This window comes from Phyllobates terribilis, unplaced genomic scaffold (assembly GCF_046119375.1).
Source record: "Phyllobates terribilis strain yellow unplaced genomic scaffold, ASM4611937v1 Scaffold_8__6_contigs__length_399053987, whole genome shotgun sequence".
Classification (NCBI taxonomy): domain Eukaryota; kingdom Metazoa; phylum Chordata; class Amphibia; order Anura; family Dendrobatidae; genus Phyllobates; species Phyllobates terribilis.
Genome location: NW_027362768.1, coordinates 121,623,202 through 121,643,964, shown reverse-complemented (window position 1 = coordinate 121,643,964; position 20,763 = coordinate 121,623,202). Strand labels below are relative to the sequence as shown.

Genomic DNA, 20,763 nt, shown 5'->3' with positions numbered 1-20,763 from the left:
ATGCTTTATTAAAGCCAAAATTTTGAGCACCAGAAATAAGTAAAGAAGTGTCTTATTTCCATTTGCAGGTGCTATGTCTCATCTGGTGAGGGCTATCTTCAAAGTTCTTTGTCCAGATGAGCAGTTGAAATGCAGCAGTGAGAGAGGACGTTGGTGCAGCAGGCAGAACCAGATGGAACAATGGAAGCAGTGCTGGCAGAACAACAACAGGTTCCGTTGGATCGAGGAAGCAGAGTTGAGATAACAATCAAATGTATGATTTTTGTAGCTGCGGTCCATGCTTCTTTTTTTTGCAGTGCATATTCTTTCCCCTTTCTTGGACCAGCACTCCTCCCATTTGGCACAGGCGATTTTAATTAGCAGAAGTCTGCAGAGAGGGTCTAGCCTATTTTTGCTCTCACTTGAGAGCTTGAGGAAGGTGAGCCACAATGCTCCTTTCATGTGGGTTGGTGCAGTGTGTCGGCCATTGTTGCTGTGGTTTTGTGCTTGTGGGGCGGCGTGGCCTGGAGTCATGGGGACTCGGTCTTGCAGCATGGGTGCTATGAGGCACCAGGCCGCCCGCCCTGCTGGTGCATTGTCGCTGTGGCGGTGGTTGGCGCACTGCTCCGCTCCCGTTCAGGTAGGAAATGTTAGGACCCACTATGAGGTTTGCTGTGACGTGGTAGTGGGCTTCATACAGTCTGATCAGAATGTTAAACTAAGAACCTCATGTTCGGTTATATATATTTTTGCCGAGAGGCATTTGATCAAATGTATGATTTTTGGAGGTGCGGTACATGCTTCTTTTTTTTGCAGTGCATATTCTTTCCCCTTTCTTGGACCAGCACTCCTCCCATTTGGCACAGGCGATTTTAATTAGCAGAAGTCTGCAAAGAGGGTCTAGCCTATTTTTGCTCTCACTTGAGAGCTTGAGGAAGGTGAGCCACAATGCTCCTTTCATGTGGGTTGGTGCAGTGTGTCGGCCATTGTTGCGGTGGTTTTGTGCTTGTGGGGCGGCGTGGCCTGGAGTCATGGGGACTTGGTCTTGCGGCATGAGTGCTGCGAGGCACCAGGCCGCCCGCCCTGCTGGTGCATTGTCGCTGTGGCGGTGGTTGATGCACTGCTCCGCTGCCGTTCAGGTAGGAAATGTTAGGACCCACTATGAGGTTTGCTGTGATGTGGTAGTGGGCTTCATACAGTCTGATCAGAATGTTAAACTAAGAACCTCATGTTCAGTTATATATATTTTTGCCGATAGGCATTAGATCAAATGTATGATTTTTGGAGGTGCGGTACATGCTTCTTTTTTTTGCAGTGCATATTCTTTCCCCTTTCTTGGACCAGCACTCCTCCCATTTGGCACAGGCGATTTTAATTAGCAGAAGTCTGCAAAGAGGGTCTAGCCTATTTTTGCTCTCACTTGAGAGCTTGAGGAAGGTGAGCCACAATGCTCCTTTCATGTGGGTTGGTGCAGTGTGTCGGCCATTGTTGCGGTGGTTTTGTGCTTGTGGGGCGGCGTGGCCTGGAGTCATGGGGACTTGGTCTTGCGGCATGAGTGCTGTGAGGCACCAGGCCGCCCGCCCTGCTGGTGCATTGTTGCTGTGGCGGTGGTTGGCGCACGGCTCCGCTCCCGTTCAGGTAGGAAATGTTAGGACCCACTACGAAGTTTGCCGTGATGTGGCAGTGGGCTTCATACAGTTTGATCAGAATGTTAAACTAAGAACCTCATGTTCAGTTATATATATTTTTGCCGAGAGGCATTAGATCAAATGTATGATTTTTGGAGGTGCGGTCCATGCTTCCTTTTTTTGCAGAGTTGAAATAACAGCAACAAGTGTAAAAATGTTGCAATCAGCAATGCAGCGGAGGAGAATCGGCAATGAGGAACTGGTGGAGCTGGAATGCAGCAGAGATGAGTTTGTCACAGAGTGCAATGTGGAATGGCAGAGTTGACGCAACGATATAGCGGAGCTGAGTTTGTCAGAGAGTTAAAGTTAGAGCGGGCCAACAGTATAGCAGAGTTAATTCAGTGGTGCAGCAGAGCAGAGCTTAGTTTGTCACAAAGTCCAATATAGAGCTGGGTAGTGGTATAGCAGTATTAACTCGGCAATTTGGCAGAGCTGAGCTTGCCACAAAGTGGGTAACAGCAGGTCACAACACAACTTCATTAACTATAAAGATTTTTATGCAGTGTGGCTATAAGCCCCAGTGTATCCCCAGTCCAATGGCCCTTTTACATGAGTCGATATCAACAAACGGGCATTTGTAGGAATACTTGTTCCTGATTATCTGCTGGTGTAAACATGCCGGCAATCAATGGAAGAAAGAGGAAAATGCGGGTGATTTCAGTTCCTCCTGTGTAATCAGGGGATGTTCTGCCTATAACATATAGAGAACTATCGTATCAGCCATTGTTCTGTCCCCCTAATTGCTCACCGGCCGCCAAAAGAGCAACGAACGACTTGTGCCAGAGACGGATTTGGGTTCCTCATTCCCATCTGAATGGCGGAGAGAACTAATTCCACCTTTTGATACGTGCTAGTGAAATCTCAAAAGCATATTTAAGAGACAGCAGGAAAAACAAGTAGTGCTGTACCTACACAGGCAGCCATGTGTTGGCACCATGTTTCCTATGATCCTCCTTTAATGTGGTTTTGTCATTCTTCAGAACTGCTTGTTCTATGTGTTTGTAGCTTATCATAAAGAACAAAGGCACACAACCAATAAAATACTTGGCTAAACATATAGTAATCCCATAACGACACCGAATGCACGCCGCTCATTTCATTTTGCAACTAAAACACTTCTTTGGAGTGCTGGGAAATGTATTTTTGATTTCAACTGCAAATTTATGTAAATGCATACATAGCAATTTCCTAATACAAAAAGACAACCTGGCTGGCTTTTGCAAATTGGACTTTTAGGCATCTATGGCAGGATATTGGCTGTTTTAGAGTTGCCTTTATCAATGGTGTCCAACCTACTACTTTAGTATTATGGATTGGGATCCTATCCGGGCACCTACTTCTCACCAGGAGTGCTGTATTTCATCTCTGCCATTCAACCTACCAGATTATGGCAGTCCCAGATTATTCCATTGGTGATCTGGTGATATAGGAGTAGCCATTCTTTATAATCTACACAGGGGTCCTACATCTGGGTCCCCTTCTATAGTCATTAGCATACCCAGAAATTTCCAGAGATGAAATTTCAGTAGCAAACGCAAACATTTCCATATCCAGAGATGAGATCTGGAAGTGTTTGTAATGATATATAACTCAGCTCTGCTGTATCTCTAGACATTAACTGCAGAGATCAATGAGAAGAGGGTATGTTCTTTTCTCCCCTCTGTGTTACTGGCAATTATGATTGGTCAACCTCATGTAGGGGTAGAAGGACACGCCCCGAGAGATAAATCTCTGGTAACGCCTAGCTGAACCATAACATAAATTATAACCTAAACTTTATAAGCTAATATCTCTGCAACAGAGAGGAAAAAGTAAGAAATTAAAACTGTCTTTTACTCAGATTTGAAGCAACTATCACATGATGTGGCCAGTGTATCATTCTCAAACTGGTGGAGGACATGGTAAGTCAGAGCCATGTAGAGATATGGTAAAGACAGTTTTTAAAGGGTAGTCCCAGGAATTAATTTGATGAAACAGTATATTACCCACGCATCCTATTGAAATGGAATGGTGTTTCCAAATCCTCAGTGAAGTAGTCGGTACACACAGTCGCTTTCCATTAAAGTCATTGGGAGACATGTAGATAGATATATAGTTTCTTCTTTAGTGTGGGGAATACTGCTGTCAGCAGCACTTTGCACCTTTGCAGGAGGAAGATGGCAATTCCCGAAAGCTGACATTTCTGGGTAGGTACATAGTCTCCCTGCAGGACATACTGTATCTTAACGCATTTCTAAACATTTTCGCCATTGCATGTAAAAAAGTCAAGAACTCTAAATGAACTCTAAATATTTCATGGCTCAAGCACAGTTTACATCCCGATTATGGGAACATTGTTGGCATAGTTTAAAAATGCCAGATTAAACATTAGGTTGTTTCCATATAGATTACATGTGGAATTCTAGCACCAGGGGGAGAAATCTGTGTCCTGAGGACTGGATACAACTGGCAGGAGAAGCACCAATCCTACTACATTGATTCTTGCTAATATAATGTATTCACAAGTGTGTATAGGTAGTAGGCGTCGTACGAATGATAATGTAAAGCATGTCGAGATCCGCTATAATTGTATGTATAATAATGCATGTTAATAAGGCTGTAAATCTTAGCTGAGACATAACCTATAATATGCTACATAGGCCTAAGGACAGGAGCACCATTTGAAATTGGAGGGTATCGGCGTCTAATAATGCATGCAGAAAATCAAGTTTCTAATCAACATGATTAATCAGCAGTAGAATGGAGTTAGGAGCTCATAGCAAATGACCTTTATCACAACTACATTTCATACTAGTTCTGGAAGTAGCGTCGGCTCAAAAACTGTTCGTTAGAAGTTTCATGATGCAGAATTCGAGTTCTAGACATGAAATGGAAAGTCGCTCTGGATTAGGCTGTGGAAGGTCACTGCGCTTGACATTGCAGATGCCTTCTTTCTCCTCTCATCTCTGTTGTATAGTTATATCCTTTTCCCTTTAGCACCCAGCAGTGACCTCCACCTTCTGCTGCTGATTGACACACCCTTGCTTGGTCGTTAAAAACTCTCAGTTTCTCCAGAGAGTTGCTGGTGATAGTTCTATGTATCTCTGTGCAAACTTGGAGTACTAACAGTTGGCTAGTTTGGTCTTTGGTGCCCTTGGAGGACAGTTGGCTGTTACGCACACGCCCAGGGAGACTGGTGTGAGCATGATTAGTGATCCCACTGGACCATGAACCGAGGAGTGCCTGGAGGGGCCTAACTAAGTATCAACTCGGTCTGACCAAGGTCACACGGCGGCTCAGTCGACTCTGTGAACCAGGGAGGAACCGAGCAGAGGGACCAGGTGCTACTCCAGGTCAGACCTCGGTCACAGCTGTTGACCCACACCGGGGAATGCAGGAACAGGCAGGTTAGGCTGGCATACAGACAGGTGGGTATTGGCAGGCACAGCTAGTATGCAGACAGGTGGGCACTGGCAGGCACGGCTGGTATGCAGACAGGAAGGCACTGGCAGGTAGGAACGCAGGCAGGATAAGGACCAGTACAGACTGGGACACAGGAGCGGAAACACAGGTGCGGTGAACAAGCAGAGCAGAGCAAAACCCGCAGGTGCGGTGAACAAGCAGAGCAGAGCAAAACCCGCAGGTGCGGTAGACGAGCAGAGCAAAACCCTCAGGTGCGGTAGACAAACAGAGCAGAGCAAAACCCACAGGTGCAGTAGACAAGCAGAGCAGAGGAAAACCCGCAGGTGCGGTAGACAAGCAGAGCAGAGCAAAACCCGCAGGTGCGGTAGACGAGCAGAGCAGAGCAAAACCCGCAGATGCGGTAGACGAGCAGAGCAAAACCCGCAGATGCGGTAGACGAGCAGAGCAAAACCCGCAGATGCGGTAGACGAGCAGAGCAGAGCAAAACCCGCAGATGCGGTAGACAGGACAGGGCTCTGTTCACATGGAACAGACAGGAAAACACAAGAAGATAGCTGGAACACAGGAGTTAGATACTGAGGCAGGGAAACAGAACGAGCGAAACCAGATACACACAAGGTACTTGCAATGAAGAAGCGAGTGGACACAAAACTCACAAAGAGAAGAACTGAGACAACGAGTTGAGTTAGGTGCAGGTTCAGATACTGCAGGAAAAGGGAAAGGTACAGACATAGAGACCAACAGGTAATGGACTAGGACACTGTTCAGACAAGATCTGAACCAGGAACAAGATACAGGGACGAGCCTGAAAACTCAGCCCCCAGGGTGGCGGAAACTGACTAGAAGTCACAGGTACAGGTAACAGGCCTGGGTATACAGCCCCGAGGGTGGCAGAAACAGACTAGATACAGGACAGGACCTGGCAACTCAGTTGCAAGAAACACACAGATGGAAAGTGTTGCTCAGGCACCTCCTACTAGGTGGAGGGAGTTTAAGTATCCAGTGACTCACAGCAATAGGCTGGGGACGCATTAGGACTGCGCACACAGTAGCTTTAAGAATCAGAAAGTAACAGCGCCGCCGCCCTAAGCCAGCAGACAAGAGACATACAAACAGCAGGTACTGGAGCAAAGTGTGCAGTCTGGCCTGATAGGTAAGATTGCGGTCTTGCATGGTGGGAGGTGGTAAGCCATGCAAGCACGCTGCCAGGGATGTTACATTGGCGTTATCTCTCTGGTGTCTTCTCAAGCTAAGTGTCTCCCCTCTGTTTGTTTACCTTGTTATCATTAGTTTGTAGTGGGGCCTGACTAGTGCTTACCCTGTCCCCTCCCTATCTACGTATAAAGACAGGAAAACTAAATGAACTCTAAATATTTTATGGATCAAGCACGATTTACATCCAGATAATGTGAACATTTGTTTTTCACACCAGACAACCCTTTGACTCCCTGTGGCAATCTCCGGTCTGCTCCTGGTCATGGATTAGGAGGGCAATTCTAAGCAATTTTAAATGATCATCAACCCTGCTTTATTGTTAGATTATTAAAAGAAAGAGATCTATTATACCTGTACATACATTTGACTATTACCATCTAGAGCAGGAGGTGGGACATAATCCGGAATATCCCAATAATCGTCTCTTGTTTAGAGCGACCTGCAGCTGCACAGAGAGCTCAGTAACGGCTCTTTAGCTATGATCGTATATAGGGAACATTAACTCTTTACAGCATACAAACAATCATTCCTTTAAAGTGACCCTTGTAAATGTGTACTAGTGACAGCGACATCTAAGGGGTTAAAAGGTCACAAATCGGAATAATCTCCAGTCCCAGCCATTAAGGCCCCCATGTACTGTAGAATAATGTCAGCCAAACTCGCCGATATCGACAGGTTCCGCAGACGGTCTAATACGCATGGGGGCACCGGCCGACTGATGAGCTGGAAAGATGTAGACTCGATTGTGCATGTTCGGTTTCGGACTGCTAATTGCATTGTTCTCCAGCTGCTTTCTCAAGAAGAACACAGCGCTCGGCCAAGTGAGTGCTCCAGTGTATGGGAGAGTCGGCTGAGATCACTGTCTACCGTACAACCGGCCGAAGTATCATTCGTCCGACAGCCATCTAATGTGTATGGCCTGTGTTATTGCAGGATATCAGATGTGTAATACAGCTGGCTCTCAAGAGTAAAGCTGTAAGATTATCTCTCACTGCAAAATATTATTAAGGAGAAACTTATTTAATCAGATGAGCCTGATAAAAAGCCTCCTGTGGACTTGGGCCGTCTATCACATGCAGAGGTCCAAATACTAAGAGGGTTGTTCTTGATGAGACAGCCCCTTAGTACACATTTATTATTGTCTACCAACATAAAGAGCAAAAAATTCTTTAATAATGGTCTCCGGAGATACACCTTACATATGTTGCAGACTGATGTGTTATGTGGGCCCAGTGCCCCGACATAAGTTTCACCCTTGTTTCATCAGGGTGAAATGTACAACCCCTGATGAAGAAAGGGTGAAACGTACATCGGGTCCACATAACACAGTCTGCAACATATGTACGTTTTTCAGAATTATCTTCTTGTATTCAATTTGATAAGTACTAATAGCTTTAATGAATCTAATGTGTGTATCATTGTAAATACATAAGGCAACCATTGAGGCGTTGATTCTTAGATGTACTGTAGCTGAATGTCATATGAAAAGAGACACTGAGGGTTTGTGATTATACATTATGGAAACTAAAAACATAAGTATAGAAGTGTATTACGTGGTCCTCCATTACAATACTTTGTGTTGGCCTTATATTCTGTTTTTATTGGTAATTTTCAATAAAATTTAAATATTTTAGAATCAAAAATACACCTATTGTTCTCTTTATGGTGGTTTCTACATTTATTATTGTGGCAGAAAGTATGGATAGGGTTTGTGTGTAACTGGCAGGTTACACCTATTGCAAGTAAATACATACAAATAAAAATAGAAGATTTTAAATCTACTATATATATTGCTTTAATGTATGTTTTGACCCCTGTATATGCAAGCAATTTCCACTGGCAAAGGAGAATGTCAGCTATAGTCAGATGACTACGCTGGTAGTTTTCATTTTTGGGAGGCCATTCTGAAAGAGCCATTGTCTTCAACACTGGGAACCTTTTCACTCTATGGGAAACATTACTTGCATTATTTCCAAGATCTTGGCGAGTTGTTGAATTATTGCTGCAACAGAAATGTTGACTGCTGAGTGCCGACTCAGGAACACTTTAAAGCATAGCTGGTTAATGTTCTCACTAATGGAAAATATCCCATTGGAAGGAACCACTGGTATTGCTCCCAAAGATGTAAAAAAAAAATCTTTAATGATCGTCATAATTAATTGTATCCTTAAGAAAGGCATTAGCTGTTTGGCGGCACAGCTGAGGACCATATTGTGTCAGTGCTTTATGCCATTGCCTCACCCACTGGTTTTAGAACAAGAAGGGTTGTGTTGACCTACATCAAATGAAAACTTCAGATGATCCACAGATGTTTTGGCCAAAAAAAAGGCCTCTTCAGAGCTGGGGGTGGTGGTTCTGGATCCCATATGAAGACAGAGAGCTGGGGGCCTAGGACCTCTTTACAATTCATAACCCGACTGGTCAATAAGGGAGCAGAAGATTTTGTGTCAGGGCTCAAAGATTCAGACCATGTTGAGTACTCCCCAGGATGATTGACCTCTGCTTTGCCTGAAAACATTTGGGTGTGTTACCCTTAAAGGGGTTGTCCTTTTAGGAAAAAAGATTTTTATTTCATGCTTTTAAAGTGGAAAGAATTAAAATGTATATAATATACTTTTATCAAGAATGCAGCCGCGATGTTGACATACTTCACTTTCAGCTTCGTTTTGACTTATGTTAAGGGGGCGAGCTGACTGCCTGATTTCAGTAGCTGAGGAAGCTCCTTCCATGTCACGGCTGATGTGAAAATAAAGAAGGGGATGGCTTAACTATTGAAGGAGTCAGTTTGACTCTTCTTTCACTGACACAGGGAGTAACTGGAGTGCTGGGAACCCAGTACCACATTGATATTTTGACATTGGAATAGCATTCATAATGTAGCACCGGCGTCACTGCATGTTCCCCTCCTCCACCGGCAGGGACGCAGACTTACTAACCGTCGCAGCGACTCCTCCTGCTGCTGCCCGGGATCTGCGCAAGGCTCGCAGTTTCCCCGGGCACTGTGCTTAGAGCGCGCATACTCCCTCCCTCTTAAAGGGACAGTGCACTCTTCTAAAGTGTCCCCAGCCAATGGCTGGGAGAAACTCATTATTTAAGGCACTTCCACCTGATGGGAGGTGCATAAGCAACGTGGTTAGGCTGTTCTCTGCACGCTTGCTAGTTCTCAGGTCCTCCGTTTGTTAGTACTTACCAGTACTAGCTAGTGTCTGCCTGTACCTGCTTGTTCTTGCTTTGTTTCGGCCAGTCCTTGCTTGTGCCTGCATCAGTCGTATCCGCCTGCACTTGCCTGTGCCCAACTGTATACCAACCATACCCGCCTGCACCTGCCTGTGCCCACCAGTATACCAGCCATATCCGCCTGCACCTGCCTGTGCCCACCAGTATACCAGCCATACGCACCTGCCTGCGACCACCTTGTATACCAGTCGTACCTGCCAGTCTGTATACCAGCCATATCTGCCTGCATCTGCCTGTCTACCCGCCAGCATCTGCCGCCCCTGGGTTCCTGCCAGTGCCAACTGAACTTTCCCTTCTTGGCAGTTCCAACTTCCTGTCCCTTGGGGGGGTGGGGGTCAGCAGCCGTACATCCATGGTCAGTCCTGGTGTAGCTCCGAGTTACGTCGTTCCAGGCTCTCCTTGGATCGCGGCACAGTGGTTCCACCGTTCCCGTTACACATATACTCCTGTTATTAGTAAGTTTAAAGGGGTTGTCCACTACTTAAACAACCCCTTCTGAATCCCTATGTTTCCCCCCCCTGTAATATAACATTTACTGTATACTCACCTCCGTTGCCGGCGCTGTTCCAGCGGTGTTGACACTGGCTCTCATGGGGCTCATGTAGCATTATCAGCGCTGGCTTCACTTTCCCCTCCTGCGTACAAATCAGACATCCGGAGGAAGTGAGAGATGCGGCTGCTCTCTCACTTTCTCCGGATGTCAATTACGTCTGTAGGAGAGTGAAGCCAGAGCTGATTGGATGCGGTGATGGGCATGACATAATGTCACGTGAGCCCCAGGAGAGCCAGTGCCGACACCGCTGGAACAGCGACGGGACCGGAGGTGAGTATAAGTGTTGTTATTTTACTGGGGGGAAACATAGGGATTCAAAAGGTTGTCCGAGTAGTGGAAACCCCTAAAACAACTAGTTTTCTTGTTTAACAACCCCTTAAGGTTTCGGCTTAGGTTTTCGACTTTGGTAACTAATAATGAGCAAGTATTCCTGCCATTCAGCTGCCATCATGCTCTTGACTAAATAAAGCATAACCTATAAACTATATGAGCTGCAGAGGCTGTGTTTGTATCCGGTCTCTCATGTCTGGCAAAGCCTAAAAGATTAAATTTTCCCTATATTAGGAGACCAATGTTCATATTATGTAATACAAATCACAAGCAGATCCATTACAGAATCCATTATGGAGTTTTCATTGACCATCACATCATAAATAAATAATTTCCATGTGAACAGCTATAAACTAGACTATTAGCTCGTCTCCCATCAATTTCTATTTATTAGGACAGACTTAATGAGTTGTCCTATTGTTAAATATATAAATTCACATAATCTGCAGGATGAAATGTACAGACGCTGATCAGCCATAACAATCAAACTAATATTTGTTAATGATCCTCTGAACAAGGTCTCTCACCAAAACCTTTGCAGCAGCAGATGCTTTAAATCATGTAAGTTATGAAGTTATGAGGTGCACGTGGCCTTCATGGATCGGACTTGTTTTTTTAGCACATCCCACAGATGCTTGATCAGATTGAGATCAGGTCATCATTGTGAACTTATGTCTTATTCCTCAAACCATGATGTCTTATCAGTCCACATCAGTCTTGATGTCTTACTCCTCAAACCATTCCTGAACCATTGTTGCAGTGTGGTGGGGGTCATTGTCCTGCTGAAGAAGACCAGTGCCATTTCAGAACAATCTGTGTCATGGAAGGTAGTACTTGGTCTACAGCAATGGTACGTGAAAGTAAAATTCACATAAATACAAGGAACCAAAGTTTCTGAGCAAAACATTGCCCAAAGCATCATCACAGCTGGTTTACTTTCTTTGCTTTCTTCCCAAAGTACATCCAGGTGCACAATCATCTCACCGAAGTTCACAAGATGTAAAAGAGAGTCATCGGACCAAGACACCTTCTTCCATTGCTCCATGGTCAATCCTTGTGCCCATTGTAGGTGCTTTCAGCAGTGGACAGGGGTCAGTGTGGGCACCCCGACCAGTCTGTAGTTATGCAGCATCACGCAGATGTACGGTGTTCTGACCCTTTCCATCATAGTCAACAATATCACTTTGTACTACAGTAGACCTTCTGTGGGATTGGACAAAACAGGCTAGTGTTTACTCCTTACTCACAAATTATAAGGGTGATCTACTACTGTTGACCTATCCATGGCATAGTTGGGAGTCAGATTCCCGACGCTTCCACAGCTCAGCAGTTATCAGCTCCGGTGATGGCTGGTTGTTAACAATGTACAGAACCGAAACAGCGCAGCTCCATACACAGTTTAGTGGCCGCTTACGGATACTGCAGCTTAGCACTGATTACCTTCAATATCTCATAGTAGCTAATCGTGAGGGTGACAAGAGGCAGACCCTCATTGGTCTGATATTGTAGACCTGTCCAGTGGATAGGTTCTCAATATCAAAGTACATTTAACAGTGGGTGCCTATGACCCGGGAGCAGATTCACCATCCCTTTATAACTTTGGTAGCCATAAAAACACTACATGTCAGGAACACCCCGCAAGATCTGACGTTTATGAGCTGCTGGGAGGTGCCATTGTTACAAGATAATCCTTTCTCGTCAGTGGTTGTAATGTTAAGACCGATCAGCGAATTATTTCTTGAACATGTCAGCCGATGCTTTGCCGGGTGAAAGTAGAGAGATTGAAATTCCCTGGAGCCATTGATGTGTATATTGGAAATGTTCCAGATAATTATTCCAATAAATATCTCTCTATTTTAGTCATTGCTGTTTCTACTACTCCCTAGTATATTCTGTTAGGTTCCCCAAAAGTACATATAGCCAGGGTCTGACGGACAAAAAATAAACTTTTATATTAAATTATACATTATAAACATATAGCACTGTGTGCTGTTAGTTCACATTCTGCTTTTCAACTTCGTCCAGCCCTTTGTTTACTGACATTTAGTAATATTGTGAAAACCCTTTTAAAAGTAGAAGATAACAGAGGCATATCATTCCCGGATTTCCTAAAGTTGGCAAAAAAACTAAACAGTGGGTCTTATTTGTGCCGTTTGTATATATCTGTTTTATTTGTACCTTTCATCTTTTAAGTATTTATGAATAGGAAAACAGATGACACAAAAGCGTAGGAAGGAAGACAGGCGAGTAAAATAAGAACTGGTATTCCCGTAGGACACAGGAGGAGGCCTCGCTGGTCTGTGCTATGTTCCTGTGTCTCTAGGATCTTGTATGAGTCAAGGTCTGAGAGTTTTCACACTTGTCAGACACGTTGTATAAACACTCAGCTAAATTTTACAAGTTTGGATTATTTCATTTATAATGAATAATCTTATAGAACAAGGGAACATTTTCTCCTAATCTTTCTCTTTTTTTTGTCTGAAAGACAGCTTGTATTCCTGGCCTGCAATGGTAGACAGACCAGAGAGGGAGAGCTTCTTCTGGAGCCAGTTATAGGGATGAGAGGACCTGGTCAATCTCGGGTTCTGGTGCTCAACGCGAACTTTAGTCCAAAGTTCGGTTCAGGAACCCGCACCCCATTAAGAACAATGGAGACCCAAACTTTGGATCTGGAAAAAAACCTCTCTCTCTCTCTGCAACGGACTTACCCAGGAACACCAAACATCGCAACGGACTTCTAGGAGAAGTCAGTGTTCGGCGTTTAGCAGCGGACAGTAATTGTCCGGTACGATCCCCGAACTGAAAGCTTGCGTTCGCTCATCTCTAACCAGTAGTCTTACAGCCATGCAGAGATTTGTGACGAGAAGAAAAGTTTGATCTTCTCCCACAACAAATGGATAATTCTTTATATAATTGTTACAGTTTTGATTGCCATGTAATAAAGGATTAGATTAAAAGAGAGGAGATACGTTGCGATGTAGCCAATTGACTTAACGCCTCCTTAAGTTTTTGGTGTATCAACAAAATATGCTGTTGATGCTTGGTAGGTATGAACCTACCCTCACCTATCGGTAAATCAGGATTCTACAACTTCTTTGCCAATTTACAGTGACTGCTTTACCCATATATATCAATGGAGAGGGGTCCACATGTGTGGCCATTTCTACTGATGTCTTCCAGTTGTTAAAGTGATTATCGATAGAAACTTTATACTGAAAAAGGGGTCATTAGATGCCCTGTTCTCCTACAAGGTGATGTCTTAGAAGTGGGACCTGCACCAATTAGGCCTATATAGTCAATTTTGTGAATCTGCCATCAACTTGTAAGATAGTACATCTATGACACTGTCCTATGGGCAGGAGGTCGGACCAACAAAGCGCGTTAGTGCAGACTATTTATCCAGTAAATTCATTAATTCTGATCACTAATAAGCAAATCTAACCAACATGATTACAAAGAAACCTCTACAGTTCTAATAGAAGAGGGTCCGAGGAGTTAAAGGGCCACGTGTCTTCCTGATTTTCTTACGAAATAGTGTTTCTTCCAACTTGGCACAGCAACAGAAATGTCAACAAGGCCTTATTCAAGTGAATTCTAGCTGAGTGTTAGACAGGGTTCACATGAGTGCGTTTCACTGTCTGTATCCGGACCGCAATGCCCGGATTGACCCAGGGTCTCCAGACCCGAAACAGTCCTTTGGTAAGTGAACGGGTTTGCCTGCCTAGTTTCCTAGTACAAGCAGAATATTCAGGGAAGGTCTTCTGTAGCACCTTGTTGCCTTATGAATAGAGACAGGTTTGGTCTGAGATTTATGAAGAGGGAGGAAATTATTATTTCTGAGCAAATTTAGCGAAAAGAAAAATATTCTTTATATCTTTCTCACAATTTCAATTTATCCTTTGTTTTGCTATACTACAAAGAAGAGAGGGACTTTAAGAGAACATTTTTTTAGCATGTTTTCTAATTTAATGTTCCTTCAACACTTAAAATTCTTCAAGTGAGCATTTAGTTACTCCAGGATGCTGCTTAGCAGATCTACGTCACATATTAACAAAACACACATATCCCGCAATAATAAACATTGTTGTCCTATCTCAGCGGTGTTCATAATGACCCACGGCGATTATTTACCTTCTCTTTCTTGCTCGGCCGGTTACAGCAAAACAAATATGTAGCATTCCATAATAGTCAGATGTTTTCAAGTAGAACACAGACCCATATTACCATATTTTCATTTATAATGGGCATATACTGTATTGGGGCTCTTTCACACATCCTTATATATCCGGTACTGGAAAAACCAGTACCGGAGGTATCCATGTCCGTGTGTATGATACAAGTGGCATACGTGTGGCAACCGTTTGCCGCATCAGTGTGACACATACCAGCGCCTGCGAATCAGCGGTACAGTTAGCGCTGTTCCCAAGTGCCGATTGCTGAACGTTGCCCTCATCATTGTCCCATGCCGGCGCTGCGATCAGCGCCAGCAGGGGACAATGTTGAGAGTAGTAGTCTCGTCCCGCTGTCTCCAAACCTGTAAAAATAAGATTAAAATAAAAAAATCTTTATACTCACCTGTCCAAAGATGAAATAAGTGTCCAATGCTGTAATCCATCTGATGGCACACGCTGAGGAGAATGACTCGTTCCAGTGAGCGGGCCCCTGACCCGGGCTGAGCTCACTGAGCAGTATCCTGTCACTCAGTGAGCTCAGCACATTTCAGGGGCCCGCTCGCTGCAGGGCGTCGTTATCCCCTGCTCCTCAGTGTGTGTGGTCGCCTCAAGCCCTTGCTGAACACCGCAAGGGCAGAATACAACTCAATATTGTCCCCTGCTCACGCTGATCTTAGCACAAGCAGGGGACAATGATGACCGATTCCTGCATAACCCGGCACTTGGGAACAGCTCTAATTGTACCGCTAATCCCCAGGCACCGCTACGTGTCACACGGATGACACACAGATGTCATCCATGTGCACGTGTGAGGGACGTTTTGCGGCCCATGCTGTGGGTAAAAAACGGACATGTCAGCATGTTTTCCTCACAGACACACGGTCCGTGAAAACACACTGACATGTGCACAGACCCATTCATTTGAATGGGTCTACGTGTGTCAGTGTCTCCAGTACGTGTGGAAACAGACACCACAAGTATTCGATACACAGACGTGTGAAAGACCCCTTACAGATCTTAGATAATATATGGATAGGTGGACCCCTCTACATTACACCTTCAGGAGGTTTTATGACATCCCATTCTAAATCCATAGACATTAATATGAAGTTAGTTCCACATTTGCAGCTGTAACATCTTCCACTATTCTGGGAAGGTTTTCTACAACATTTTGGAGGTGTCAGGGGGGAAATTTTCCCCACTTACCCAGAAGACCATTTGTGAAGTCGGACTCTGATGTTGGAGGAGGCCGGGATCACAAAGTCCGATCTAGTTCATCACAAAGGTGTTTGGTGTGGTTGAGGTCCGGGCTCTATGCCGACGGTCATTTTCTTCCACATGAAACTCCCTCACCCTTGTCTTTATGGACCTAGTGCACTGGGGCAACGTCGTAAGGAACAGAAAAGGGCCTTTACCAAACTGTTTCCACAAAATTGGAAGATGCAATTGTCCAGATGTCTTGTATGCAAAAAGCATTAAGATTTCCCTTCACTGGAACCAAGTTGCTTAGGTAGACCCTTAAAAACATCCTCGTACCATTATCTCTCCTCAACCGAACTTTACAATGGCACAAAGCAGTCAGGCAGGTAACATTCTCCTGGTATTCAAACCCAAATCCATCCATCAGGCTAGAAGATAAGAGATGAGGGATCTGTCACTCCACAGATGTTTCCACTGCTCCAGAGCCCAGTGACGGCGGCTTTACATCACTCCATCCGATGATTGACTATGTCTCAGCACTCGGTGACCCCGCTCTAACGTTACGTGGTCTCCTGCTTCTCAATAATATAACTCACAGGTGATGGGAGAAGATTTAGGAGGGAAGAAATATCATGGAGTAATGCAAACAGTGGTTAGTGGTGGCATCCTGTGTCACCAGCATGCATGCACCATGGAATAATACTTTAAAAGACACAAGTTTAAAGAGTACTCATCGTTGTAAGTTTTACTCCATATATCAATAGTATACAAGAAAATAAGAAACTTTGTAATATATCTGATCCGTAATCTCAGTAATGGCAAAGTCTGTCTTCGGTGAATACAGATTTGACCTCAGAATTGAGAATTTTGATAATGACTGATGAATTCTGGCAGAGAAAGAAGCAAATCTCTCTGATAAGATATATTACAAAGTTGCTTATTTTCATGTGTAACTATTGATTTGTGGCAATGGGACTGAACGAAAAACCTTAACTCAACGAGTAAGACGTGTGTCTCAATACTTTTGTCCATTTATAAGGGATTTGCAAACTGAGCACTAGTAAAGCTTTCACAGTAGAACTTATTGTTGCTGTAAGAAGATTCTGATCATACCGATCAAGTGCTGCTGGTATCAGATCCATCAGCAGAATACTGCCTGTTATGTTAGCCTGGTTTTAGACTGTTCGCCCATATTCTGCAGAAATGGGTAGGAATTATTTTTTTAGCGGCCCTATGACATAAATCCCTTTAATTCACTTGGACAAGAATAACCTTTTACCACCGAGCTATTTCTAGGTTGTAGACTTAAACTAGTTGATCAGACTTTGGTATACCTGTCAGTCCTGCTATCTCCACCCACATACTGATTAAAGGGTACAGTCTGATTAATTATCCTTACGTTAGGTCATCATTATCAGATTGGTGTGGGTCAGACACTCTACTGGTCCCAGATGTCGGACCCCTACCAGTCAACCCACAGATGAAAATATTGAACGGAACTGAACAGTACAACTCTGATTACTGTATGCCTATGGATAGATCATCAATAGTATATGCACGGACCACCTCTCTAATAGTACCACCTCATAATATACATGCAGTTGTGCTCATTGCATCAGAGAGAAAAGCAGGACTGGCAGGTTTCTATGGCTATGTTCACACAGGTCAGATTTATCTATGGCTGACACTTTGTACACATGCAGCTTGATGTCTTGATTCTATGTTAAAAAAATGGTGCATTTAATGGCCCATGTGAACAGGTGGCAACGTTTCGGCTCAAGAACAAGTGAGCTTTTGACAAAGGCTCACTTGCTCTTGGGCCTAAACGTTGCCACCTGTTCACATGGGCCAATAAATACACAACTTTTTTGTATGGAATTTGCTATGGAGTTCTGCCCACTTTCTATGTGCATATACACACATATTTATAGCAGATGCCTATCCTCTAAGTAGCATGGACTATTATTATTATAGAGCCATTTATTCCATGGCGCTTTACATGTGAAAGGAGTATACATAATAAAAACAAGTATAATAATCTTAAACAATACAAGTCACCGACTGGTACAGGAGAGGAGAGGACCCTGCCCGCGGGGGCTCAGACTATGATGCGTTATTACGCTTGAGTAGAAGGGCAGATGATCACTGGGAACACCATTTGGCGGCTTATAAAAGAAGAGCGGCATATAATTTGCCCACATTACTATGCTGAGATACAAGAAGACGTACAATTACTTTAATAATACTTTCCCCCTGTAACAGAGGTTCTCTTATATAAGACACAGCCACCTCATTGTGTCCCACCGCAGAGCACAGAAACGTCAATCAGGTCGTAGATCCACCATGGAGCCACTTTAATCATGATATTCGGGAACATTATTATCAGCTGTTCCCCTCCCCGCATTTACCAGCGGAGGTGATTCAGGTCACAGAAGGGGGCAGCTGAAACTAAGGTTAGATGCCATTGTCTAAAACATAATGGAAGATATCAGACCGATTGCAGTTTCTTCCAGATCTCTGGATATTTTCTTCTGCATAAGGGGAGAACATTGTAGATCTTATACCATGACGGGGGCTGGGATGCTGCGTGCCTTATAATGCAATGCATTAAAGGGGGTGGGGGGCAGGAATTCTGGCATTCAAGACCTAGAATAGGTCATCAGTAGATATAATATTGCTGGGTGTTCAACACTTGGCACCCAGATCAATCAGGTTTTAGCACCCAATAAGGGCCGCTACCATTGTATGTGCCGTTTCGGTTTTCCACACTGTGCATGTTTGGCCATTTGGGAGCTGCACACAGCTGGGCATTTGGGGTGATGGGTGTTGGACCCTCCAGCAATCCAATTATAATGACCTATCGTAAGAATAGGTTATCAGTATACAAGTCCCATATTAGACATTTATAGCACATCCACCTCATTTCTAGAATGGGGGGTCCTCAACACTGACATTAAGCAATGGTGAGGGGACTGGGATTATGGTAACAGGTGATCTTAATCTGGACCCTCCATACACAGAGAAGATAAAACCTATGGATCCTTGTACAGGACACATACGGTAGACAAGTCAGAGGGATCAAACTATTCTTCCCAAGTATGTGGAGTTTGGATACTTGTCCTTGAGAAGAGGCCACTGGACGATGAAATGGTCCGCAACACGGTAGAGGATTTTTCCAGACAACGATAGCGATTCTACGCGACATAAACTTTCCACGTAGATGATGAGGATTTTCTTTATGCCCAAAATGCCAAGAAGAAGAGCAGAGAAGCACACGGGGATACACGTTCCTGGTCCATTGCATAAGATCTAGAAAAGAAATACAAGTCACACAGAGTTTAACGAGCGACAAATGACGAGTCATTTATGCATCAGTCACACCAATTATGACATTTAGACGATTGACGTTCCTTGGCATGATACCACTGATATAATTTGTGATGTGCCACCCATTGGCGCACACACAAATCAACAGTCCATACAAGTTTATCGTGCTTATACTAAGTGGTCCTATGATTAGTTTAAGTGAAGAAAACAAAGCCGGTATCTGTGTGATTACTGCCGAGACTATGCCAAATCTCATCCCGGCTATGCCGCATCATGTGAAGGGCTCTATGCCTGTAGATACAACAAGCGTGTATGACCCATGAAACATTTATTAGACTCCTGATCAGGACCTCCTCATTTACCTGTGATCACAGGAGCTCCCACTAGGTACAATGCTTCTTTTAAAGGGAATGTGTCATCAGCTCATATGTTTTCAAACGGCATCAGCCTATATCCAAGCAGAATGAAATTATTGAGCAACTCAACGCAAACCGCCTGACCCTTGTGTTGTGAAGGTCATATACGTCAGATGGTCAGTCGGCCACGTTGAAGGCTAAGGTTTCAGACCGTTTAAATCTAAAGTGTATGGGAGACTTAAAGGGGTTGTCCACAACTCATAACCCCTTCTGAATCCCTATATTTTTACCCCAGTAAAATAAGAACACTTATTCTCTCCTCCAGTACTGCGCTGTTCCAGTGGTGTCGGCACAGGCTCTCCCGGGGCTCGTGTGCAATTGTTATATCACGAAACACTCTCTCTTCTATGGATGTAATTGACTTCTGGAGGAAGTGACAGCAGCCACAGCTCTCACTTCCTCTGGATGTCTTGATTTGTCCAAAAGAGGAGAAATAAAGCCAGAAGTGACTGGCCGCAGGGATTACTTGACATAATGTCACACAAGTCCCGGGAGAGCCAGTGCCAGCATCCCTGGAACGGCGCCAGTACCGGAGGGGAGTATAGGTGTTATTATTTTACTGGGGAAAACATAGGGATTCAGAAAGGGGTTGTCTGAGTAGTGGACAAACCCCTTTAAAGAGTAGCTATCAAAATCAATAGTACGTGACAAAATAAGGAACTTTATATTATATCTTAAGATAGAAATCTGCTTCTTTCTCCTCCTGGACTCATTTTTTTCTCTCAAAATTCTCAATTTTCCTCATTAAGGAGATTGGAGATGACAGTTGGTGCTCATAAAGTTCTATGGAGAACTGTGACTGTCATTTCAGGAGAGCTTGCAGCAGAATGTCTGTCTGTCTTTAGCTCCATAGAATTTTATAAAAGTACCAAATACGATATTTTACCCTTTAATTGAGAGTGAAAGATCAGTTCAGGAGGAGAAAGAAGGAGATTTCTCTGATAAGCAACTGTGTAATACGGTATGTTTTATTTTCATGAGTACTATTGATATGAAATAAACACAACAACCGAACTGAGGATTTATTTTTTGGGTTAAAGTGCTGTAAGGATCCTAGAATTGATTAATCGTGGCCGTCTTTGTTTTTCCGCTCCCCCGTCTGGATTTCTTATTGAGCCCTCAGTACACCTTGTATTCAGCACTATACCATACAGCGATGTCGTACCTTGACCTATATGTACATAAGATTAAATTGACAACACTTCTGATAACTCCTAAATGTGAATTATCACGCACCCACCTCA

General features: G+C 44.0%; 1 protein-coding gene across 1 annotated transcript in view; it reads right to left on the bottom strand.

Annotated features, from left to right (window-relative positions):
- Positions 1-17,738: 17,738 nt before the first annotated feature.
- The window catches only part of ALG14 (ALG14 UDP-N-acetylglucosaminyltransferase subunit), a 46,786-nt gene continuing 43,761 nt past the window's right edge, over positions 17,739-20,763 (bottom strand). The window contains exon 4 of the mRNA XM_073643245.1: positions 17,739-19,085. Within this exon, the coding sequence (XP_073499346.1) occupies positions 18,855-19,085 (231 nt within the window). The 3' untranslated portion in view covers positions 17,739-18,854. The remainder of the gene's footprint in view (positions 19,086-20,763) is intronic.